The 26385-nt window shown below is 36.6% G+C and overlaps 1 protein-coding gene across 1 annotated transcript; it reads right to left on the reverse strand.

The window, feature by feature from the left end:
- Positions 1-4565: 4565 nt before the first annotated feature.
- CCDC172 (coiled-coil domain containing 172) lies at positions 4566-26385 on the reverse strand. The gene is made up of 7 exons (XM_057417389.1): positions 26204-26385; positions 25834-25919; positions 22315-22431; positions 20750-20915; positions 18688-18789; positions 17073-17175; positions 4566-5681 (listed from the first exon to the last, which is right to left on the reverse strand). Exons 1-7 carry the CDS (start codon positions 26280-26282, stop codon positions 5567-5569), a joined length of 768 nt encoding a protein of 255 aa, XP_057273372.1. The 5' UTR covers positions 26283-26385; the 3' UTR covers positions 4566-5566.

Raw genomic sequence — 26385 nt, forward strand, 5'->3', positions numbered from 1 at the left:
GAGGTGACTGTAAAAGTATGGATGGGCCTTAACCTTGGCCCTTCAGAGAATCAAAGCTTGCATTTCCCCTACATGGAGCTCAAACTCTGTACGTGTTTTTGACAGTTTGGGCTTTAGGAGGTTTATCAGTAAGCCAGGTGAGAACTGCCCTTCTGCAGATGAAGGTATTACTAAATATAATTGGTTTTCAGTCCAGAGTATAGATGGTTTGCTACACAAAGGGCTGTTAACAGCAGTGTGGTACCTATAATACACAAAAAAGTATCTACAAACTTGATAAATTCAGTCCAAAATATTCACAAGATGAACAAAATAAAATAATTACAAAAGTAATTTGGATAAGAGGCTGACAAATCCTGGCAGAGGTAAGCAAGGCATAGGTTGTTAGACTTTGAAAGCAATCTTTTACCCAGTTAACATGCTGTAGGATCACATTTAATTTCAGAGCAGAGGACCCTAACTATTTTGCTAGTCCTCTTTACCCAGTGTATTTTCACTGTCATCCCTGGAAGTGGGTGTGCAGCAAATCTAACAAACCTGTTATCTCTTCCATGGAAATCACCTGGAGCTGTTTTCTCTTACTGTAAGCTCCCTATTTATTACTGCAGCTCAGTCAGAGGTAAAATCCTTTTTCATGTGGCAAATTGCTATCAAACTGAAGATGACTGAGGTAAGCCAGTTGACTCACTCTACACCTGAGTTACTGTACTAAGTATGAGTTTAAACCTGGACAAGCGTGGCAATATAGAGAGATACCAATTGTTTCATACAAATTCACTCTGACTGGATGCTATGGTATCAGTTAGAACAGAAAGCACCCCAACAAGTACATGCACATATAGATCTCTTCAGAATTCTAACGTATCTAATCCCCATTATATAGTAAGATATAGCACTCTACATTTGGTTAAATCTGCAGAAAAAATGTAGTGAATGGCAAATCCTTTTCCTGTTGAAGGACAAGGAGGATCTGCTACAGACAGGTATAGCATCCTTAACCAGGGAAACAGTGCTGGAACATGTCTTCTCTTCATAATTGTCCCTTGCTATCACTCTTGTAGAATCTGTGCTCTTGAGTTTCCACTACAGCTTTGTAGCAGGGGTTGGCCATGCAGGTATGTTTCTTACCCATTTCTGATCTGTGCATGTAATTCAGCTACAGGTTTTAAAAATAAATGCTCCTTTCTCTTGGTTTCTAATTATTTTTCAGATGAGTCAAACAGCCAAACCGTCAAGCTCAGTGTATAGGCAACCAGCTGCAGACTGCCAGCTGCCTCTGTGCCTGGGAACCCCATAAACTAGATCAGCTGAACAAGCATATGTGACCTCAGTTGGTATTTTTGCCCCCTGTGTAACACACACAATTTTTTTCCCACTGATTCAGTCTGCCATTCAGTTTCAGGTGCTTTTTGTAGTGTGACGTCTATTTTCATTTGGTGCGGTTCTTCCTTTTATAATGTTAATTTGGCACTATCACCAATTCAATCATATTTATGTCAACCAATTAGAGATCATTTGTGTGGGTACTGCTGCATTAGCTAACTGTAATTTTAGTCTGTGGTCAGATATTGTGGTTTTCCTGGTACTCTTTGAATAGGCTGTTAATAAATAAAATAACATGAAAATGTGGTAGCTTAAATCCTTTTTATAAGAAACAAAATACTTGCATTATTTTTTGGTTTTCCTCCTAGTTGTAGCTGTTCCTTCCTCCAAGAATAGGTACATATCTGGGTGAGCAACGTTAGGTCATGGGGGGGCTTAGTTACACAGTTAAGCCGTATCTTCACTGGGTGCCGAGTTCTGTCTTGGCTTGTTGGGTATGGAGGTCCTTGGGTCTTCTGCAAGGCCTCTGACCATGATTTTGGCATAGCATATCTCCCAGTTTCTTTGGCTCCTGACCTTGACTTGACCTGCTGTACCTCCAAACTCATTAAGGCTGATTTGTAACCCCATAATCTTGCAGATTAAGGGTTCAACAGACAAGGTCAAATTTACCCTGGCTGGTAACCTCTTTTCAAAAGTTCAGTGGTTTTTCTCAAGCCTTCTCATGTCCATGGCCTGGTTTAATTACTTTCCTGCTAGGTTTTTTGAAATGGATCATGGATTTGCCTTTGCAGTAATCTGTTTGCATTACGCTGCTACTGGGAAGTGCCTTTTACAAAGCATGGCTGGGAGCTGTGATTTGGTGATTAAAAAACCCAATAATCCACCTGCTCAGCTGTGTCTTAGGTGTGTGGTCAGAGTAGAGAAGCTGGGGTGTTAGTGTGTAAGCCTGAGATTAAACCACAGTTCATCAAGTCTTCTGTGAACTTTGTAGGATTTGGCTCTTGTCAAATCTCAATCCTTATCAGGTAAATTTTGTGTTTATCTTTCTCCCTTCAAAAATGAGGGAGTTTTTATCTCTTGACCCTAAAAAGCAACTCTTCCCTGGTCCAATACAGAAGCATGGCTTGTTTTCCCCACTTCCTTCATTTTCTAAATAACAGCTTTTTTCTTGTGCTGTCTTCCTCTTTCTCTCTAACTGCTTCAAAAATTTCTATGGCTCAAATTCATCATTTTTGGTTATAGAAAGAGAAAACTACTTTCTCTAGCCTCAGAGGTTATGTTACACTTTCATAAGCAAGGCCTGTAACATATAATCTATCCTTTTAAAAATATCTTATTATGTCATCTGTGAAATTAGTAATTCTTTGTGCATTTTCAGGGCAGTCTGATCATGTTCTGTTCTTTAACATATTTATTAAACATGACAAAAGGTTTGGTTCTTTTGCACTCATTATTTAAGAGTACTCATCCCCGGTTTGAGCATTTTAAAGAAAATAAACAAAATGCAAACTTCTGCTTGAGTCCTCCAAACAGAAATATTGTGTTTGTTCCAAATTACATCTTTCGTAAGACATTGGTGACAAACATACTAATTTCTCTGAGTACAAAAATACATTTACATTCAGCCAGCAACAGCTAGTTTAGTCTGGCATTATATTTTTTTCAGAGCTGTTGAGGGATTTGTTTAGCCCAATAGGCTTTGTATTGATTTCTGTTTCACTTATTTTGGTGAGCTTTATTCTAGTTTTGTTGTTATATTGATTCAGAGAGGTTTAGCCATTTGAGTTATTACAAGTTGTGCTATATTTATGCTGTAATCCTACTACAATAATCAAGAATTTAGACCTTCACAGCTAATAAAAACAAAACAACCCCCTAACAAACAACTTCCCCCCCCAAATGAAGTTGCAGTTGGTTTCCAGAAATCTGAAGTATCTCTGTGAAGAACTTACCATATTTCTTTTCCCATGATGCTTTTTTAGGTAACTCAGGGACATTAATTTATATTATTAATTGATAGTTATTGGATGTTGTCCCGGTTTCAGCTGGGATAGAGTAGATTTTCTCCCTAGTAGCTGGTACAGTGCTGTGTTTTGGCTTTAGTCTGAGAACAATGCTGATGTTTTAGTTGTTGCTCAGTAGTACTTACTCTGATCAAGGACTTTTCAGTCCTCTCATGCTCTGCCAGTGAGGAGGGTCACAAGAAGCCAGGAGGGAGCAGAGACAGGACACCTGACCTGACCTAGCCAAAGGGGTATTCCATATGAGCGGCTGCATGTTATTTGCCAACTGGGGTTAAACCATGACAGATGCTATTGCTCATTCCATTTACCTAAAATGTTTATGTAGAATGCTGGTATAAGCCCATGGTTCTGTTTCATGTCATATCTGAGCATTTAATCTATGTGGATGGAACAACAATGTAAATATGAAACCACTGGAAAACAGATGGAAGGATTCTTGTAAATAAAAGCAGATATAACAAGCCCCCCTAAATGAATAAAATGATCAGGCTATACTCAGCCATTTCAGCAAATCCCCAATTCATATCTGTTTCCAGCAATTAAACTCAGAAACAGCCCTGCTTTAGCTGTCTGCGCACACTGATATGCAACTCTATAATTTTGCAATATGTCTTGGGTCTGATCAAAACCCACAATCAGTAGTTGTCTACCTTTAGTAGGTTGCCTAACTTTAATAGTCAGATGGTCCCATAGAAGTCAGAGGGACTAAGTTGCTTAAAATAAAGCACATCTTAAGAGGATCCCTCTTAGGGAAAAGACAAAAAAAACCCATATAAGGATGTCAGTTCCAACAGCTCTGGTTATTAAGAATGATAATTCCAGTCTCTTGGAATTACCCTGGCTAACCCGGTGGACCAGAATACTATTTGATACCACTGCTGTAGAACAAACCTTGCCAGATTTCAAACTGCAGCTTGTGTCCCAAGAGGAAAAATCTTTCTCCATCGCAGGAAGAATTTGGTCAGCTTCCAAAAGTGGTTTATTCCTCCCTTCTTAATAGAATGTCTTTGGCAGATTTATGTGTGACAGACACCCTCTGCAGCTTAGAGAGCTCTAGGTGTAGAAGAACAAATGATGAGCAATTGTGCATTCCACCCCCCAGGTGGGAAGCTGATTGAAAATTATTTGCATATGGAGCTGGGTGTGATGAAAGGATGACCACATAGTGGACTGAGGCTGTGCAGAGTGAGTGAATGTATTCACATGGTCCAGCACTTATAAATGAATACAATTTTATTTTAATGAACAGTAAAGGCAGGAAACAAACTCTGGTTTAGCCAAGTAAATAGAAACAAACCTGACAGAGCCCAAGTAAAATGGTTTTAAAATGCTCAAAGACTAGCCGTCATGACAATCCATATCATAAGCCACATATTGTTCACTTATCTGAAGACTTTTTTTTGTGATAGATTCTGGAAAAGAGAAAGAATTGGATTATAGAAAATGAGCTCTAATGAGTTCAGTGTGTTCTTTACAGTGACATTTTTAAACATTGAGCTGTTTGGGGGTTTTTGTTCCTGAAGTTTCACAAGCATGATAAAATTAAAGGATAAACTACAAGAAAGTTACATTCCTCCAACAGGAACTTGAAGCTGATCATTACAGTGAGTAATAACAAATTTCCCCTGACTGTTATTCTGTGGCAGCTGGGTTTTCATACAGCTCAATCAGGGGTTCTGAAATGAACCTTTAAAACACCTTTACTTCAAAAAAATGACTTTAAAATTTTTTTTTTCTAGTTTTATTTTTACATAGACTGACAATCGAGAAATTTGAAATTAGAATCGCCCTTTGGAGAAAAAAGCACACTTTAATAAGTTTATATAAAGAATTTGTGACTGGACAACATAACATATTGCATAAAACGATGCTATTATCATCCTATTTCTCCATATTCCCATCTTCCATTTAACTGACAGCTGGAGATACAGATTAATTTAGCTCCTAAATGCATAATATTTTGCAGCTTTCAAGACAGTAATGATTAAAACTAGTCCCCCAGATAGGTCTTTCTTGTGCTAAAAATGTATCTTTAAATTCTTTTCTGTGTGAAACGATATTCCTGGACATTTTGAAATAACAGGCCAAAACAAAGGAGAATTGGAGTGCACCTGCAATGCAAGGATGTTTGGTTGCATACCTAGCATAAAAACCTGCTTATCTAAACCCACTGCTAATCATCTGAAATTACACCTTGAACAAAAACTATCAAACACTTAAAATGCATAATGAAACTGGCATACCATTTGCAGAATTTCAATTTCTGTTCGAAGAGTCTCGCAGATACTTTCCCAATCATCATCTTTGTAATTTTCCAATTCTTTCTTAATCCTGTGTCCAAAACCAAATAAATTTTCAGATCAGAGAACTGTTGCTTGGATACCTATTTTTTCACCTTTGGTCCCAGTTGTCAATTTGACTTATGTTAGAAAACCCTCACTGATGTATTTGATGATCAGGATTTAAGTTTGCTAGTTTTGTAATTGGCAGTCCAAGATGCTGCTCTACTGCAATATTGTTGGGTTTCATTCAGCCCTGGCAGTTGTGATGACAATGTGAGGTGCTTCAGAAAACGACACTTTGCGTTTTTACAAAGTGTATCTTGACTAAGTAGTTTTTTAGAAGCATTCCTGGACCGTGTTGTTTTTATAAACCATGAAAGACTTATGGCCTCATTAGTCATAATTTTCCTTATTTAAACATGTGAATTTGGATGTTGATACTTAGGAAGTACCACATGGTGCTGTTCCTACTTTCTCTGGGTATCTGCTTGTAGCCAGAATGTTGAATTTCATGGGTCCTCTGCCTGACCCTGTGCAGCTACTCATGTGTAGTCATTGCTCCACACCCCTCCACAGCCTCCTTTGCTGTTGCTGCTGTTCTCTCCCCACTGCTCCTACTATACATCAGTACTTACTGTTTCGCAGTAGTCTCAGTCAGGAATTCTCCAACTTTTCTATGAAAGGTCTAATTTCAATATAAGTATTTTCTTGCATTCAAAAGGGCATTTAGTCCTGCTTAAAAGGAGACACCTAAACTTTGCACATCAGTGCAGTGGTTTAAATTAATACTCGATAGGCCAAGAGAAATCTATGCAAGAGCTTTTAGTAGTCTGATGAATGCAAGGTGATGAGATTATACTGAGTCTTTCCATGGCTGTCATAAGAAAAGCATAATGAGAAAACTAAAGTTGCTTACCCTTAATACAGTTTCAGTAAACAACATGAGTAATTGTGGACATATAGACAGAATGAAAAAAAAGGAGGAAAAGTATATATTCTGCTTCTCATTAAATAGCTAAACTGATGCCTCAAAGCAGGACTGTGTTCCTTCTGAAGTTGGAAGAGGAAGGAACAACCTCTTCTTAATATATACTGCAATAGTGAATAAATTATTTAACCCTGTTATATAGGTGATGCACCTCTTTAGCTGTCATACCGCAGAGAGAGTTTGTTTCCTACACAAGGAAATGGATTTATTAAAATCAAAAGGTATAACTTCATATGAAAGGAATATGGGACCAGTATTACAAAGGAGTAAATGGCTCTTCTTTCAGAAATAGTCCTCCTGCATTTGGAATACATACAAGTGTTTGAACAAAAGGAAACTTTACACTACAGTTTAAGAAACAAAGAATTCACTGTGCTGTAGTGCATTGCTAGTTTACAGACCATTTTCATTGAAAGAAGTTCATTTCAAGATCTAAGATCAGCTTCTGATCTTGATTAAATCAGCTTAACTTCATTGCCTTGCCTCTTAATTTTTTTTCCTGTGTTCTCTGTTAGCATGATATTGGAAGCCTAATTTGTTAAAGACAAACAAAAGCCCTACTTTGCCTAATTTACTTTAGGAAAAGACAGTCTGTTAATCTCAGAAAATGTTCTCTCATTGTCTCCCACACTGTAAAATTGATGCATAGTCTGTTTGCTACTTGTCAGCTAAGAATGATACCAGTCCATGTTAGGTGTACATGATGCTAGAACATCAAGAAGATAAGCAGTAGGAGTTGCTCATCTGTGTCTTGGGATTTTGAATTAATTGCTATTGATGATGTGCTTTGAAATGGGAACATTTTGTGTGTGCATTTAAAAATTTTAAGCAAAATCTTTCATAAAACTTCCAAATGTGGAGACAGCACAGCTCCTTACATAGCAATGGGTAGTGGTGATAAAAGGTGTTCATTTACATGTGGTGTTTAATTTTTACATTAATCAATTGATTCTGCTTCCAGGTCTTCCTTCTTTCTTATTTAGAAGCTAGATAATTACAGCATGTGCCAGGAATATTATATTCACAAAAGAAGGGCTGTCTGTTAGGTTACAGTCTACACAATTAATGCATTGGAGACGCCTGGGTTACTGAATAAATGATGAAGTTATATTGAATGATGAAGTTTTACCAGAAGGAATGTGAGACAACGGAACTATTGAAAAAAAAAAAAAGAAAAAGAAAAAAGAAAAAGCTTAACCTGGAAGCAAATGTGGGGGGTTTTTATTTTATATTTAAGATATGCAAGATATTTATATTCATCTTTCCACTATCATGTTGCATGTGCACACTCATGAAACTACACAGTTTAGATGGAAGGCAGGCTTTCTGTCACCTTTGGAAATAGAAAGAGATGTACCATTTGCCATAACAAAGATTAATATGACAATTATAGACTCCTTATGACTATGATGAAAAGCAAATATCTTTGAAAATGTTGTCTGAAAAATTACATTAGCATTTGGCCCTCCATGGCCTCTGGTTTTGTTTTATTTTTAACATTTTGTTCTCCTTGATGACAATAAAATATGTCTTTTAAAAAGCCATTGCACTGGATTAATAGTGTATTGGTAAATTACAGCATCATGGGTAATGGGCTCTACTGAACAGCTGGAGCTGAAATGCTGTATTTGAAAGGCGGTTTGATTATTCCTCTGAAGAAAACATTCAAGAAAAATAGCAATAGCCAAATCTAGCCTTAAATCTACTTTCTATCTGAACAACAGCATCAGCGTTTTTTTGGACGCTAGCTTGTCCTAGACTGAGCTCTGCTACCAGTGGTCCATTTTCCATAACTCTTGAATGCCAGAAGTGACAAAGAGACGAAGAAGGAGGAGATCCCCAAAGGTGATCAATTTTGCAGCTTTGAAATGAGCACAGCTATTAAGTGTCATTGGCATGATGCTTGAGTTTCAAGCATCATGATACGCACTCTTCTTGAGTTTCAGCTGTATATGCAGAAGACAAACAGGGAAAATAATTGTGAAATCAATACATGCTAGTATTATGAATTGAACTGTGATGAAAATAATGTTATTGTCAAACAGGTGTCTCTTAAAATCAAGCACAGATTGAAATTACTGGATCAAGGCTTCAGTAGCCAAAACTCGCATTCCAGGAATAATTTTATGTAAAGAGGTCTCAAAGAACTAGTGTGTGTAGAAGGCAGCTTGAATATGTGTTTGTAGAGCCTTTTTTTCTAAGTGGGCATGGAGGACCCTACCCGGTTGCTGTTGGAGTTGCAGAAGAAGCAGACTGTCTCTTGGTTATATTTTGCTGAGACAAGTAAAACATCTTTTTCTTATTTTCCATTTTGTCTTTGCCTTTTTTATGACCAATATTTTATTTTTTAACAATAAATAGAAGGGAAAACATTAGAGTGGATTACAAAGCAGAATTGCTTGACGCTGATATACAGGGCATAGAACTCATGGTATAAAATGGAATTCCCTAAGAAGTTTATATACAACTTGAGAGTATGTACACTGATTTTTCTGAGTTTTATTATAAAAATCAGGAAAAATATTTATCAAAGTTTTAGGACTTTATTGAGACAGAAGAAGACAAGACTTCAGTTTATTGTGTCAAGACAAAAGTAGAACTAATGCATTGGCATCATCCAGTCTCAATTCAATACTCAGACTAAATTGATGTACATCTTTCTATAGTAAAAGCAGGATTTTGCTTGCTATTTACAATTTGCTGACAGTACTAAACAGAAAATACTATTGATACAACTGAAGAAGTCAATAAATTTCAGGCTGTTATCAATTGATTGAAGAAGTGAGAAAATGAGATCTAAATGGAATTCAGTACCTTAAAATATAATGTCAAGCACTTGAACAATTGTGCTGAACAATTAAATTATAGAAGTATGTGCTTGATGGAGCAGAAATAGAATAAAAATTAAGAAAGTGATCTAGTAGTAATAATAAATGCTAGGAAGAAGATGAAACATGAAAGTGAGCAGCATATAAGATAAGTAACAATGAGAATTAAACGTAAATTTAAATAAATAGAAATACCTTAGGTAAAATAAGAAAATTTCATCTTTTACGGTTCTAGACCAAATAGTTTTAAAATACGTAATTATCATTGATTAAAGTTTGTGTGTGGCAACTGAGGCACAGATTCCAGTTGTGGTGCAACCGAAATCATTTATTGAGCGAGCTTACAGGCTTTTTACAGACCCCTGCCTAGCAGTTAGTATCTACAGCATTCCCCACACTCGTGTTTCATGAATGCTATTGGGAAACTTTATAAAAGTAGTTATAGGTTTTGAAAAGCGTGGTTTGTATTTTGGTTTTGGTTTGGTTTTAATTTGTATTCCCTAAATACATAAAACATCCCAAGAAGTCTTTAAGGAATATATTATTATAGATGAATAAACCTGGAAAGGTTAAGGTCCACTGAATTAATCTGCTCATTTAGGGTGAGATTTGCTTTTGTGAATATAACAAACTGAATTTACACAACTACTTTTCATAGGAACTTTATCAATGCTTGAACTTGATCTTAAAGGTCTTTTCCAAGCTAGTTGACTCTATGACTTTCTGTGACTCTATAATAAGTTACAGAGAAAAGAAAAAATGTACAAGCATCAGAAACATCAAAACTGAAATGTGTTTCTAGGGGTCAATAAGATTCCTATTGAAAGGTGGGGAAAATAAATATAGGTCAACAATTCTTATAGTTCAAATATCTTGATTTTTTTATCGTACAGGGAAAGTCAGGTCTCAATCTGGATGTATTAATGCAACTACCCTATTGCTGAAATTATTATCTCTATACTGTGCTGCTTTGCTTCATGTAATTTTCTCAGCTAGAAAGGGTTTAGAGTTCTCCTTGTTCTGCAATAAGGGCTCTCCATTCTCTGCTCATCTTCCAAGCTGAATGCAACTTCCTGGAACAGTGGGTGAGAGATTTATACACAGTATACTTACACCCTCCTGTTTTTGTTTTTTTTGTTGGAAATATCTCTTGCTTTTATCTTTGCCACAGCTATATTTCCTTTTGATGTTTATAGTTGTCTTTTGATTATGTAGAATGCTCAGGCCTCTCTTCTTTGTTTCCAGGTACCTATTATTGAAGTCCTTAGTCGTGTACAAGTACTTAAACTTGCACTGTATATAATAATATTCCTCCTCCTTTTTTAGTGACTCCAGTTTACAAGGTCTAGAATTTTGTTTTACACCGTTGTCTTAAAATACCTTCTATTACAAAGCTGCTTTTTCAAACAGTAAGCCAGACTGCCTTTGAGTGTAATTACCTTCTTCTAGCCTCCAAAATGTCTTTTTTTCCAGACCTATTGCTGTTACTATCAGTCATTTCTTTACTCCTTGACAAGTTTCAATATGTTTTCCCAGGTTAACTAGTAGTTTCCCATATGGGATAGTATCAAACACTTTACTAATGTCTACACAGATGGCATTTGCATTTTCTGTGTCTAACCAATCGGTTGCCTTGTCAAAGAAAGTTATAATTAGTTGGATTCGATCTACTTTTTGTAAATCCATACTGCAATTTATAATGGAAGCCTATTTTAACATAATTCAAACTGTAATAGTTCCACAAGGCACTGCTATTAAAAGGAAAAGCTTAAAAAAATCGATGAGGAGACTGTCATTAAAAAAAACTCATTTTTGAACCGCATATATTTGCTCCAGAGACTGATATTTCCTGATTATAAAATTTAACTTAAAATTAACGTGTGAATTTTATTATTTTACTTTTTTTAATCCACCAGAACCATGCATGTACGGCCTGAGGTAATCTACTCTTGGCATGAAACATTTGTTCAGCTCTAATGAACGTATTTCCTGTGTGATTTGTATGAAAGAAACCATTACTTTTCCCTTTCTAATTTTGCTAATGGAGTTTCTTTTTCTTTATTATGAAGTATAAGAAGCAATACAATATTTTTAAGGATTAGCCAAGTATACAAAACCTTCAACTATTTACAAAGTAAGATGATTTCATGCATTTCCCTCCTGCTACTGCTTTTCTAAAGTAGAATAGAAATTCATGTTTCTAATAAATATTTTACCCTTAGCCCACCTTTAGAATAGCATGAAAAATATCAATTTTAGATAGAAACTCTCTGTTCTTGGTTTAAATAAACTTTAATTAACCACAACAAGTGCAAGGTCCTACGCCTGGGTTGGAGCAATCCCAGGTACAGCTACAGGTTTGGCAAAGAAGAGATTCAGAGCAGCCCTGCAGAGAAGGACTTGGGGGTGTTGATTGATGAGAAAACAAACATGAGCCGGCTTCAGTGTGCACTTGCAGCCCAGAAAGCCAACTGTATCCTGGGCTGCATCAAAAGGAGTGTGACCAGCAGGTGGAAGGAGGTGATCCTGCCCCTCTACTCTGCTCTTGTGAGACCTCACCTGGAGTATTGTGTGCAGTTCTGGTGTCCTCAACATAAAAAGGACATGGAACTGTTGGAACAAGTCCAGAGGAGGCCACGAGGATGATCAGGGGACTGGAGCACCTCCTGTATGAAGGTAGGCTGAGAAAGTTGGGGCTGTTCAGGGGAAGAGAAGGCTGTGTGGAGACCTCATAGCAGCCTTCCAGTATCTGAAGAGGGCCTACAGGAATGCTGGAGAGCGACTCTTCATGAGGGACTGTAGTGATAGGACAAAGCGTAACGGCTTAAAACTTAAACAGGGGAAGTTTAGATTGGATATAAGGAGGACATTCTTTCCTGCTAGGGTGGTGGGGCACTGGAATGGGTTGCCCAGTGAGGTTGTGAATGCTCCATCCCTGACAATGTTCAAGACCAAGTTGGATGAGGCTTTGGGTGACATGGTTTAGTGCGAGGTGTCCCTGCCCGTGGCAGGGGGGTTGGAACTTGATGATCTTAAGGTCCTTTCCAACCCTAACTATTCTATGATTCTAATTATAATTACTTCTAGGTAGTTTTACTTAAGGCAACACATAAATTTCAAATTAAAATGTGAAAGAAGATAAATAATTAATGTAGTAAGTAATTACAATGAATATAATAGTGAAATTATATAGCTAGGAATTTACTGGTATCAGTTAATCTCTGCTTCAATACTGTATTGTTCCACTTAAGTGACACTTCAATCCTGTATTGTTCCACTTAAATGACACTTAAGCTACATACTACCTACGAGGGAAATGTGACTCAAAAGAGCTAATGCCAAAGTTCATTCCTACTTTCTGTGATTTTTTTGGGATTGGCATTGGCAGTACAGATGATTAAAATAAGGGTTTGGATTTTAATTGCTGATCTGTTCTGATTAAAAATAATAAAAAAGCCTTTTCTTCTCAAATATTTCTCTGAATTACACACCTGTATCAAAACACAATTTCCAGGGTGCCTACTTTGAGTAAGAGTGTCTTATCCTTAACTATATACGCACTTAACATTCAAATTTTGGTTTAGCTTTTTCTTGTGTGTATTCCTGTGTATATTCTGATGTGTATTAAAACAAGCCTGTAACTGCAGCACCAAGAGCTGTTGGAATTACCAGTGTATGCTTTTCATGACCTTTTGTAATTCTTTGATGGATTTGAGAGAGATTTTATGAAACTGCAGACATGGTATAGGGCATTTTTCTCAGATCAAAGATGAATTGCTGTAATTTGAATTAGCTGGCTACACTCTTCAGCTGAAATGCAATTTACTTTAAGATATATACTTAATTGTAATGAAGATTCTTGCAATGCCAGCTACTTTTGATATTGATTTTTAAGCGGGGCCTAGGTATGTGATACAGTAACAGACTTACAGGGTGATATGGGAGTTACATATATCAGGTTATTGATGCTGATTGTCTCTCACATTTGTTCTAAGGAAGCATTAAAAACGTTGGTATTTTTATCATTTAAAGAGTGGCATGGTTTCCTGCTTTGTAAAAAAAGAATTAGATCTTGTGCTTATTTCATAAGAAAAATATGTAATTTTGATGTATATTACTGTGTCAAAGTCTTCTACTCCATAAATAATAAATACAATTTTCAGTAGAAACTAAAATTCTATTCTTGCAATAGATTCTGCATGGGTAAAAATCTTATTTTGTTAGGCTATAAAGGGCTGTTTCTCAAACATAGTAGGCTCAATCACAGTGATTTTCAATATGACCAAAACTGACTCCTATTAAGATATATAATAGTATATGTAACATTGCATTAATTGGCACTTTGGCTGCAAGAGGTCCTTTGCAAGTGCCAAAGGTGTATCCAGACTGTCAGGGGGGCTTTCTGTTTCAGCCCAGGTGCCTTGTACTTTTGTTTTCCACACTGACACTGAATGTGTTCTTTTCAGGTAGCCCAGAGAAGCTGTGGCTGCCGCATCCTGGCAGTGTTCAAGGACAGGTTGTACATGGCTTGGAGTAACTTGGTGTAGTGGAAGGTGTCCTGGCCCGTGGCAGGGGACTGGAAATAAATGAGCTGTAAGGTCCCTTTCAACAAAAACCATTCTATGATTATTCTCAGATTCGTTTCAGTGGGCACCCACAGAAGTGGACAGGATGTGTCACTCAAGGATTTGACCCAGGAAGACTAGTGTCATGGACTACATCAGCATGTGTGCTGCTGCAGCAGCTGTGGTCCCTCAAATACCTCTGTGACACGAGAATGTGAAAAATAGATGTTAGGTACTGTCATTTTGAACCAGAATACTGCTGTGCTGGACATAACTTCTTTAAGTATTTCATGCATTTTGAATAGAAAATATGTGCATATATATGACACTGTATTTTAATGTCTCAGAGACACTACAAAGGGACCAGAGCAGATATGATATCTTCAAATGCTAGGCAGTGTGAAGAGAACTGGATTTGTTGCAGATAATTCTGCACCTGAGCACAAGCCAGTGCTTATGTATTGACACATGGGCTGTGCAATCCACAATGATAAGTGGTTCAATGGATAATTCAGACTGGAAAGGATGTCAGGAGGTCATCTAGCCCAACGTCCCTCTCAAAGCAGGGTCAGTTAAAAGGTCAGACCAGGTTACTCAGGGCTTTACTCAGTCAAGTCTTAAAAGCTTCAAGGATGAAAGCTGCACAACCTTTCTGGGAAACCTTTTCCTTTGCTAAGCTGTCCTCATGATACAAAAGTATCCTTTAATTCATTCTAAACCCCTCTTATTTCAACTTTTTGCCCTGTGTTATCCCACTGAGCAGCACTGTGCAGATCCTCTTCCAACTTGTTGATGATGTCCTTGTAGGTACTGGAGGGTGATCAGGTACCTCCAGGGGAACAATTTATATACTGCACTATTTATAGAATATAATACTTTAAATTCCTTTTCATTCTCTTAATTCAGCAGTCCAAACCAAGAAGTGATGTTTAAGTTTTGTTTAATAAAAGAAAACTATTATAGAGTTGCATGAGTCTGGTAAGATTTGAGATAATTCTAAACAGCACAGTACTATGACACATGAGCACACAGAGCAATGAGGGTTGGCTACTTGACTCGAAAAGCAGAAACTATTAGTACTGACATGGAAGTACAATAACATCGCTATGTTGCTTTTGGCATCTAAGTTAACTTATTGAGGGCTCTCTCTCTCTCTCGAAGTATTGAGCTTTCCTGATCAAAAGCAAGTTCAAGATAAATATATGATTTAGGCCAATCTGTCCTAAATTTTTTCCAGACTCAGAAATGAAAAAATATTTCAATCTAAAGAAAATTTTTTCAATATATCATTACACCTCAAAGAACACTTGTTTCTTGTAATAGTAATAGCAGTAGGAGCATTACATATTTTATACTACATGCAATTATCAAATAATATAAGCTTATCTTGACCATAAACTGAGGCATTTTATAAAATAAGAAAATCATATCATCCTTCTTGCTTTGGTTGTAAACAACACTTGTTGCTTTTGTAGTTAATAAAATTTGATATATTTTATCCAGTTTTGTGTTCTCCATCCAGATAAAACCAAAGTACCATTCCACAGAGATGAGTTAATTTCAGTATGTAGAACAACAGACATATATGGATTTGAATGATTTGCCTAGGATCTTGTAGCAATCAGTGGCAGAGGAGGGGGTTTAAAGTAATATAATTTTGCTACTTCTGAACCTTATACACAAGAAACCTGTTATAGAAAACTAATTACACTAAGTTGGATATTCAGTGGCATCATGGCAGTAAACTACTCCAAGGGAAGTATGTTGTTTAGAAGGAAGATGATAACCTCATGCATCAAAACCTAGTATATCAGGATGGAATGAATAATGTAAAAGAGTGAATTATAACATGCTATCTCACTGAATTGCTGCTGTTGTTATTATTTATACTGTGCCTTCTATGTATATGTTGAATGCAAAGTTTTTGCTACTATATGCAGAATTGTGAGCTAATTCATTTTTACAGTGAGAGAATTTTGGCCACGTCTCAACACCATGTAAGAGGTCGAAGAGAGTAATAGGGCTGATATATCATTTTCTTTCAAAAAACAGTATTCAGCAAAAATGGGCCATTACCAAACCATCTTTCAGGAAATCACCCAGGATTCTACGCAAAATCTTATGTTTTCACTGAAAGTTTTCAGGAACAAAAAAATACTATGTTTATTTTTGTCAAAAACTGGTAGAAAAAAAAAAAGGTGATGGCAACAAAAGTTGTATTTTCCCTGACAATTTATGTTAAGGAATATTTTGGACTAGCTTTTGTAAGAGAAGTTCCTTTGCAATGTCTATTACATATTCTTGAATATCCATGGGCACTTTCATCTGTGACACTATATCATGGGAAAAAGATGGTTAATTCTGTGATATGAGGAAGATATTTTTGTTGAAAACATTGTTTTCTGTACAGTGAGAGTGTAAGCATCACACTTAAACTGTATGACTGATGAGAAATCAGTCATTACCAGTCAGCTCCTGGGAAGCAATATTCACTATTAAGGGAGATTGTGGATGGTCTTTTGTCTTGGTTAAATCTTCAGAATTTGTTCTAACCTAGCTTACTTTGAAGGCAAACAAGAACTGATAGTAGAGATCACAGAGAAGACAAATCTACATTTAGTTGCATTAGTACACAGCCCATCTGACCCAAAGAGGTTATTGTGGCCAATCCTTTCCACTGCAATCAGGCTCTGGGGAAGGCTGTATAGCCAGTCTGCAGAAGTATATATAGCATTGGGCAGCTCATCAGCAGTTTGTGCACTACCGCTGTTTTCACAAAAACTGAAGGACGAGCCTTCCCCCATGGGCAGTCTCCTGCTCTTCCTCCAAGTTTTACTGACTTCCTTGCAAAGACTTTCAGGTTTTAGTTCCTTGAAGTATGCATGTAAGGCTTAAAGAATGTAATAACAGGAATTCAAGTTCTGGAATAAAAATGAATGATTCTTCTGATTTCAAGGGAATATTGTACAGGAAAGGTAAAACAGTCATTGCCATCAGCACTGTTGTGCAGTTGCAGACCTAAAATTAAATGTAGGAATTTACTAACATAAGGCTCTTACCTTAAACATTCAGGATCAGTCTGAGGCTTTTTGGTGACTTGGACTTTTTCTGCTTCTAAATCTTTTGTCATTCTTTCAGCGTCCCTGATTTCTTTCTCAAGGTCTAAACATAAATCAACAATTACCTTATAAATATATATTAATCATCCATATTCAAAGACTTCCTACGTTTTCTAAATTTATCTTTTCTAATATTTCTCTGTGAAATTGTTCATAGGGAAAAGGCATCTGAATAAAGAATATGAATTACTTAGTTATTCTAATTATTATGCATATTGCAATCTTCTAGAAAAGTTTGTTCCTTTTCTCAAGCAATATAAGACCATACTTTAGGCTTGTCTTTCTTAGTTCTTACTGTGATATGGTATTTACACTTTTGCAAAAAAGTTACAAAACCACTTCCAAGTTACATTTTTTTTAATCCAAATTTCAAAATCATCCCAAATGCTTGTGACCACCTTTGACATGGAACCTTTCTTACTTCCCTCTGTATCTTTTATCATTTTGCATTTTTATAGGGTTTCCTGTGGCAGGTTCCTCCCAGCTTTGTGTGTGGAATTTTTTTATTCACAGACTTTCATAGCTGAACACACAAATATCAGTAACAAGATCATAGCTGAATTTCCAATTCAGAGATTTAGCACTTAGGCGAAATCTGTTGTTATCTGTCCAAGTAATTTTGCTTGTTAAACATCTGAATTTTAGTGACTTTAATTATAGGTTAATGGGGTTTTAACAATATGTCAATTTTAATCATGGAGTCATAGAATCATAGAATGGTTGGGCAGGAAAAGACATTCAAGATAATCTAGTTCCACCCCCCCTGCTATGGACAAGGACACCTTCCACTAGACCAGGTTGCTCAAAAAAAATTCCTTCCAGCTTTCCTGCAGGCCCCTTTAGGCACTAGAAGCTGCTTTAAGGTCTCCCCAGAACCTTTTTTTTCTCCAGGCTGGAAAATTCCAGCTCTCTCAGCTTGTTTTCATAGGAAAAGTGCTCCGGCCCTCAGAGCATCTTCATGGCCTCCTCTGGACATGCTCCAACAACTCCACGTCCTCCTTAGTTGGGGGCCCAAGAGCTGGATGCAGGACTGCAGGGGAGTGTCTCACAAGAGTGGAGTAGAGGGAGAGAATCCCCTCCCTCAACCTTCTGGTCACGCTCCTTCCGATGCAGCCCAGGACATGGTTGGTTTCTGGGCTGCAAGTACACACCGATGGATCATGTTAAGCTTCTTGTTAACCAACACCCCAAGTCCTTCTCCTCAGGGCTGCTCTCAGTCCATTCTCTACTCAGCCTGTATTTGTGCTTTCCACATTGAAACACTAAATTCTCCATTTAAGTATATAACTTATTAGCAAAAGTAAAAATTTATTTTTCATATTTATAGCTTATGTTTCAGGGCACCTGCAGACTCCAGTCTCACTGATATTTAAAATAAATCTCACTGAAATCCTTATTATAACTATGTTAAAAAGTACGTATTATATAATGTAATCATATATTAACCCCTTGTTTCTATGATTTCTTTTTCTTCAGAAAAATAACTTCAGGAGGTTTTTCAGAAGCATTTCTCAAGCCATATGTAATTATTATAACAAGCGATTATCATGCACACCTTTAAGTTTATTTTGGAGATTAAGTAAGTCCTGCTTTAACTCATTCTTCTGCAGTTGAAGTGCATTTAATTGAACATTTTTTTGTTCCATTGACTCCATTTCTAAAAAAAATTAATATATTTTAGGTTAAAATGCATTGCAGTTTTAGTCTTCATGGTATAATCTTAAATATTGTTAACTACTTGCACCAATCTTCATCTAGTCAAAAAGAATCTTAAATATGAAATTTAAATCAACTAAAATCAGTCATATAAATTCCAGTTCACAGGAAATTATGTCATATGATATACCCATAACTGTGAAAGAAAATGTTTTATTTTATTAAGATATTTTACATATTTTGTTGACAGGCTATAAAAAGAATGTTTTCATTTAGAGTAACTTCAGATATAAAGGGTGATGACTTATAGGTGGTGAACCTACCAGCAGGACTAAAGAAAAGCCTGTGTTTGTTTAGTGTTATGGACATTTTAACCTGAGCATTGACAGCATCTGGAATTAATTGTGATAGTTTTCCTGACAGCTGGAGGTCCTCATGGAATTTCCTTGCTATGAGTTTCTTAATTATTTTCTTTTAGTGTTGTCAGTGTGCTCAGGACTGTAGCAGACAGAAAGACAGACAAGTTGTACCTCAAAAAAAGTGCAATTTAAAAGGATGGAATCAAGACAGTACCAGAGCCTAGAGAAGAATGTTAGTCACCTTTCATGTTCTACTGATCAGATCTGCCTGAATATGTAAAAATTAATCATTGAAAGTAACAGGTGCCAACAAATATGGGATATTTTCAGTTGTAGATCAGAATCAGAGCATCAGAAAAGAAGTTGCCATGAAGTACAAACTCAAATAGTCGTATTTCAGTGGCTTTACATCAGATATCGGGAATTCAAAGTGCTGGTCTTTGATAAATCATAGAATCATGAGACGGGAAATGACTTTGAGGGGTATATACTGCATTTCTCCTTCTGAAGACAGCACCAGCTCTACCTCTGTCACTTGTGACAGACACTTGTCTAAGCTGTTTTTAAAGACTTTTGGTAATGGAGACTCCTAATTCCTTTGGCAATGGAATCTCCTAAGGCAGAATGCTTCAGTTGTTCATTGTTCTTAGAGAGACTTCTAAATAGCCAGCCAGACCCCCCTTATTGTGGTTTACACTTGTTACTTCTTATTCAGTTCACTATAGGCATGGTGAATGTATTAATTTATTTTTTACAGGATCCTTTAATGATTTGAAGACCGATATCCATCTTCTGACAGCCTTTTCCTTCATAGGTTAAATGATCCCGATTCTTTATTTTCTATGTTTTTAAAATTTTAATATTCTCCAGACCTCTGATGACTCTCACTGGTCCCATGTAGATTCCCTCCAGATAGTCCACATTTTTTCTTGAAGTGTAACATCCAAAACTAGAGGCACAGTACTCCAGCTAAGAGCTTAACTGCCCTAAACAGACTGATGGATTATTTTGCATGTTTTAAAGGTCAGAATTATGTTTATGTCTCAGTGTGGTGTTGGCATTCTCATGTCATTGGCTCATGTTCAGCTCGTGGTCCATGATGACTCCTATTTCCTTGCTGAAGGGTTGCTTTTCAGTCTGAGTCTCTGTTCTGAGAAATCTCTCAAAGATAAAGTTATACTGTGGCAATAAAAGACCACTCCTGCAAGACACCTGTACACAAAATTCTTTTGAAATTAAGGAAATTACATAACTGGTGATTGTATCGGTTATTATAATCAGTGCAAACCCAATACAGTATTTTATGTGTGACAATGCACCTCTGTGCTGGTCAACATCAGGCACTGGGAGCCACTCCTGCAGGTCTGCTGCTTCTCATAGTGGTTGTAGTCAGAAAGGACCGAAGAAGATAGGGAACAGAAGAGGCTTTAATTATGCTTGTGTAACGTGGAATGCCAGACCACGCTCTTTCAGTGTAGTGCTAAAAGGAAGTCCCAGACAGCAAGGAAATTGATTTAAAATTATTGTTTTGCAGAGCTGTATTTCACTGGTTTGTATTAATTCTCTGGTAAACCAAGATAAATATTTTAATACAAAACTTACCATTTTTCAACAGAGCTGCCTCATTCTCCAAATCATTTATTTCAGCCTTGAATTTTTTTCTAATCATAAGATCCCTATTACTTGTTAGTCCATACTCATTGTTAAACTCTGTTACTTCTCTAGTAAAATTATCTTCCTCTTCAGTCATTTTTCTCTTTGCATCTGTCTGAAAAAAAAAAAAAGGGAAAAACTTGAATGTTCAGGTGAAAGTCTTTGTTAAGCTAGACAGACTGAAACATGCTGGCGTTTATCAAACATGTACTACAAATGTAGCATATTTACTTTTCCTGACTTATGAGAATGTGAAAATGATCTACAGCTCCATAATTTTGTCTGTTGTTTTCTCCTTTTTTTTTCCTCTGAAAAAGTGAAGGATGTATTCTTAATAATAGAACGTTTAAAAAAATCACTGCATTACATTACAAACCTGTGCCATCAGTTTTCCAGTTAAACCCCTTATTGAAATTAGTAGAAAGTTCTGTTTAAAGTCTGTAGCATACTATGGCTACTCTGTTTTTTTTAGATTGTTATTAAATAGAATAAAAGTGCTGTATATTCCTCTGCAGAATGCAGACTTACTTTACCTCCCTCAATACCTACCAAAAGAGATATAGTTGATAGGAAGTTACTGTTTCATTTTCTGGAAAAAAGTATTCTAAAGAGAAAGGCGTTACTAAATTCCTTTCAAAAAATCTTAACTGATTGTTAAATTAAATAAAATGAAGTTACTCTCATAAACAGGAAGAAAGACATTATAACCTATATATCAAACTTGACTAGTTGCAGTTAAAAGAAACCACACTTCTTCAAAGTATATTTAGTTTTTATAGCTAAATAGTTTTTCTATGATATTTATAGTATTTATTCTTTCTTTGTATACTTCAGATTGAGAATACTTTGGATCCTGAAGAACTGGTGATTTACATTGAATGTTTAAGATTCAGCTCTGCTTATTTGGTACAAATACATATGCGCAGAAGACTACTCATCTGTGGCTTTCCTTAACATCTACATATCCAAGGACCCTCAATGTACTAAGAGGAAGGCAATATCCAGGTTAGCACAAAAAAGAACTGGAAAGCTTGTTTTCTGTATATATCTCTATAAGCTACCTATTCAGAGGTGGCTAGGTGTGTCCAGCATCAAAGAGGTTGTGTGGCATGCCAGTATTTCTAAAATGTGGAGTTGGCCTCACTGATTTTTGACTTAGATCCTTCTCAATATGTTTTATTGTGGATGATGCAGTCCCATTTAGGTGAGACTTTCCTAGTTTTCTTTTACAAAGGAAATAATGCATCCAAATTGGAGTTCTATCACACAACAGCAGACATTAAGAAATGAAGTCAAGAATGCTAAATCAGCTTTGCAGATGCAGCATACATTACCTTAGACCATGGTTTAAATTAATAGTGAGAATTTATCTACATTTACATCAAGTATGGTAGAGTAAAAAAAAAATATTTTCCATATTTAAAACATTACTTCTTCCATATTTTTAAATTTGAAAGCTGGCTATTCTTATATGGTAGAGAAGAACTGTTTGAATACCATAGCTGAAAACATACAAAGATTTTAAGAAGACTGCTCTTTTGATTAATAAGTTCAGCTTTCTGCTTTTCTAAGCTCTCTTCACGTTTCTGCAGAATTTCTAAGCAGAACTCCTTTTCAGACAGATGCTGAACCTTCCAAGAGAAAAGACAAACAATTAAAAAAGGTTATAAAGTGAGGTCATTGTTTTACTATTTCATATACTTTGATACTGTACGTAAGGTTCTTGGTCCTGTTAAAACACAGCTTGCATAGCTGCTGGACTAAGCAGAAGCATAACAGCTCTTTTTCCCCCCAGTAATCTTCCAATATACAACTAAGCCTTTGAAAAGACACATTTAGTCCTGATCCATCTATCTAAAGTAATTCTGTTCAGTTTAGGAGATTTTGGTTTTCAGGTTAAAACCAGGAAACATACTGATCATATGGGATCTGGTACCTAACATGATAAGATGTCCTACATCTAATTGTGTAAAGCTCATTACATACCAAATCAGACAATAATATCAGAGGGACAGGGTTCCAACATCATTGTTTTTACTGAATAGCTGTAGACATCATCAGCTCTGAAATGCTACTACCATTGTATACATGAAGGAGGGAGGGATATGCTTATAGCTTTCTGAGCACAATTTCTGGAATTCTTAGCCAAAGACATGGAATGGCAATTAGCTCATTGGTTCAAGACAGTTTAACCATAAAATCCCCAAGCCCCAAATGTCTATTTTGAATATAGTTTTATTCTTATTTTATTCATTTTAAACAGCAGTTTATCTGATAGAATGGTATGCTGTTCCACCATTTCATTTTCAAAATTTGCTACAGAGTTCCTGTCAATTTTCCAGTGAATTTACTGTATCATTGTCTAACCTAAGTTAAGATATATGGTGGGATAAACTATAACAGCAGAAAAATAGGGAACATCTAGGTGCTGAAGAGTCTTACAGGATGAGAATCATTCACCTGATGAAGTGGAGAAAAGGAGGTCAAGAGAATGACTCAGACTGTAATACTCAGAACAATGGGGAGGGAAAGTAAAGTTAGGAGAATTGCCCACAGACTGTAAAGGCCCAGGGTAAGCATCAGGAAGTAAATTGAATAGTCAGGCTGATACGTGCCTGTGTGCAGAAGCAAAAAAAGACCAAATAATAGTGATATTACAGAGGCAAAAATGAAAATATTGTAAAATGAAATAATGTAGATTAATTTAGAGAGGGTGCAGATGACAAGCATCTGATCAAAAAAGGAGGATAGTGAAATCAAATGCCATAAGACTAGAATATGAGAGTTACAAAGGAAAGGACCCGTTTTTTCCCTTATCCCTGATATGTCCAGCATGTTAAGTGCCCAGAAAGTGCTTGCCTCATGAATATTTATTTTATATATTAATTCAAAGAGAGTAGAGGATCTTTTACCACTGTATTTATATTATTGAGCATAATGAGCTGCGGTGTAATTTCTCCATCTGTAAGATGCCAACTTAATCTATGCATTTGCAACTGATTTTTTTTGAAGAAATCATTGAGCCATGAAAAGCAAAATGCTATAATTCAGGTTCTAATTACATGCTACCTGATTGTACAGAACAGAGGAAAAAATAGCATTTCCTAAGACTCTTTGATTGACCACAGGCAGTCTCTGTGAAATAGATGTCAAAACACTTTTGAACTCAGCCTCAGCTGCTCGGTCAGGCATAAGCTGTTGTGCATGCACGTGCTTGGATGTGTAGGCTTATAAAGAAGTGTAGTTATTTAGACAAAATGAGCAGCATTAGCTGAACAACATTATTTAACATTGTTTGAATCACATTTATTATTGTAGACATATGTAAACTTAATTCCTGTGCTGAAAAATAAATTACTTTAAATAATTTTAATAACTATACGATCTTCAAACCTAAATACTGTCTGATCAAAATGCATTTCTTGATTCCACTTGTTTTTTGTATCATTTCTCATTTATACATGAATCAATGTTTGACTAAGAAAGCAAGGAAAAATAGTTTTGTGCACATTAGTAAGAATGTTATTAATCCTGGGGGGTAAAGCACATAAGGTTTAATTAGGAATAGTTCTTCAGCTCTTCCCATTAGTTGTTTACAGTAATGTCTCTACTCTTGGACCCTTCTGTACCTACCACATAAACCTTGATATAAATCACAATGCATCAATAACAAATTAATAGTATAAACATAAATTGTGATGTTAATAAATAAATTTATGAGGAAGACTACAAAGGACTTAACCACTTAACCTTACAATTCACACCCAGATAAAATCTGTCAGTTAAGATACTATTTTAAAGCACTTTTGGGTTCTGAGATTGTGACATCCATAAATGCAAGCCCGTGAAGAGCCGCTTGTATGATTACAGTCTGAATTTGCAACCAGTACATATTTGTAAATGAGTTCTCTTTTATTCCTATCCCCTTCCTGTAATGTTGATATTTATTATACATATTACACAGACTTTTACAGGAAGCAGAAGAGCCTGGTTTTGGAAGGATGAAAACCATCCCCCAAACATCTATCTTCACAACTAGGTGAGGCAATCCCCAAAGGTTCTTGAAGATGTTTACTTAAGTGATAGAATATAACAGTTCTGACTTCAAAGGAGGCTCCATATGCTTTCCTATTGTGCATATACATTCTGCTAGCTTACACACTTAAGAGCAAATGAATGATATTTAGTCCCTGCTCATGTCAGGGAGGGTGTGAACTGGATGATCTTGAGGTCCTTTCCGACCCTAACTGTTCTATGATTCTATGATTCATTTTCAGCCATAAATAAATAGATTTTCATTTTTTTTTAATCTGAAAATACGTCTTCAGTTTGGTTAAATGAAAAGCACAATAAAATCTTAAAAACACTACACAGATTCAGAACCTTTCCTCTTTGTTGTCCCTAGAAAAACTCTTACGCCTTGTAAGCCCTAACTGTGAGCCTAGGCTCACAGGAAGATCTTTAGTATGTGTCTCAAGATCCTGTCAAGTAAACACAGGGAATACTTCCATATATTTTCTACGAAAGGCCTTTATTGAATGGCAATGGGCAGCAAAGGAATGGTTTCTGGGCCTCTAAAGGAAAGTGCTTTAACAAGCTCCAGGATGGTTAATACAGAACCTGGGATGTCTGATGGCTGTGTCTTGTGAACAGACTGACCTGGCACGGTGGTCTGCTCCCTGCCAAGCTGTGTCTGCAGGGCACCGGTGACTGCCACATGCACAAGTGCTGTTTCCAGTGCTTCCAGATTATGGACGTGTTACCTGGAAAAGTTCCTGTCCCTGAGGTGAATGAGTCCCTGACCGCAGCCAGGAGCCAGCCTGAGGGGTGATATTTGTGAGAGGGGGAAAGATGCTGACAGACCATTTTTCACTACAGAAATGCGCAGTGTAAGTTTTCTCTGTGCTGTGGTATTCGATAGGTGAAGCGTATTCCTTGAAATTGTTTATGAATCTATTCCTGAAAGAATAGGTCATATATTTGTAGATATAATGTATTTCATTATTATGTATACTATAAACATGCCTGCTCACCTTAGTTTCCAGTTTCTTTTTTGCAGTGCTCAGCTCTTCTTTTATTTGGTTAATTTTTTCATAGCTTCTATTTATGTTGAATTTAGCTGGAACACAACAAAAAGCCCGTAAGAATGTGTGCTCAGTTTGTAAGTTAGTGGGGGTGGAAACTAGACGATTTTAAGGTCCTTTTCAGCCCAAACCAGACTATGATTTTAAGTCACATTCTTATAAAAACATGCTATTGGCAATAAGCAGCCAGCCCAGCTGCCAGCCAGTTTTCACTGATCCCCTCATGACCGTGGGTCTACCCTGCTTTTCCCTAGGGAAATGGAGAAGCCATTAAGTGTGGTCAGTGTCATCGCCACAGGATAGCGGCCATGGGGCAGACCTTGTTGGATGAATTGTCTTTTCTCCCTCGCCTGTTTCTCTGTGAACTGTATTTGCTGGAACAAGGCATCCAGGTTCATTTCTGTCTTCTTGTGGAGCCTGTGGGCTCTGTGGGTCTTGTCTTTGCTGAGGGCTGGTTGGTTAAAGCTGGGGTGAGCTGGAGGGAGGTGAGGCTGGGCCCGG

The sequence above is a fragment of the Pezoporus wallicus genome, unplaced genomic scaffold (assembly GCF_028554395.1).
Source record: "Pezoporus wallicus isolate ANWC-B61680 ecotype Strahan unplaced genomic scaffold, APGP_CSIRO_Pwel_v1 contig_8188, whole genome shotgun sequence".
In the NCBI taxonomy this organism is placed as follows: Eukaryota; Metazoa; Chordata; class Aves; order Psittaciformes; family Psittacidae; genus Pezoporus; species Pezoporus wallicus.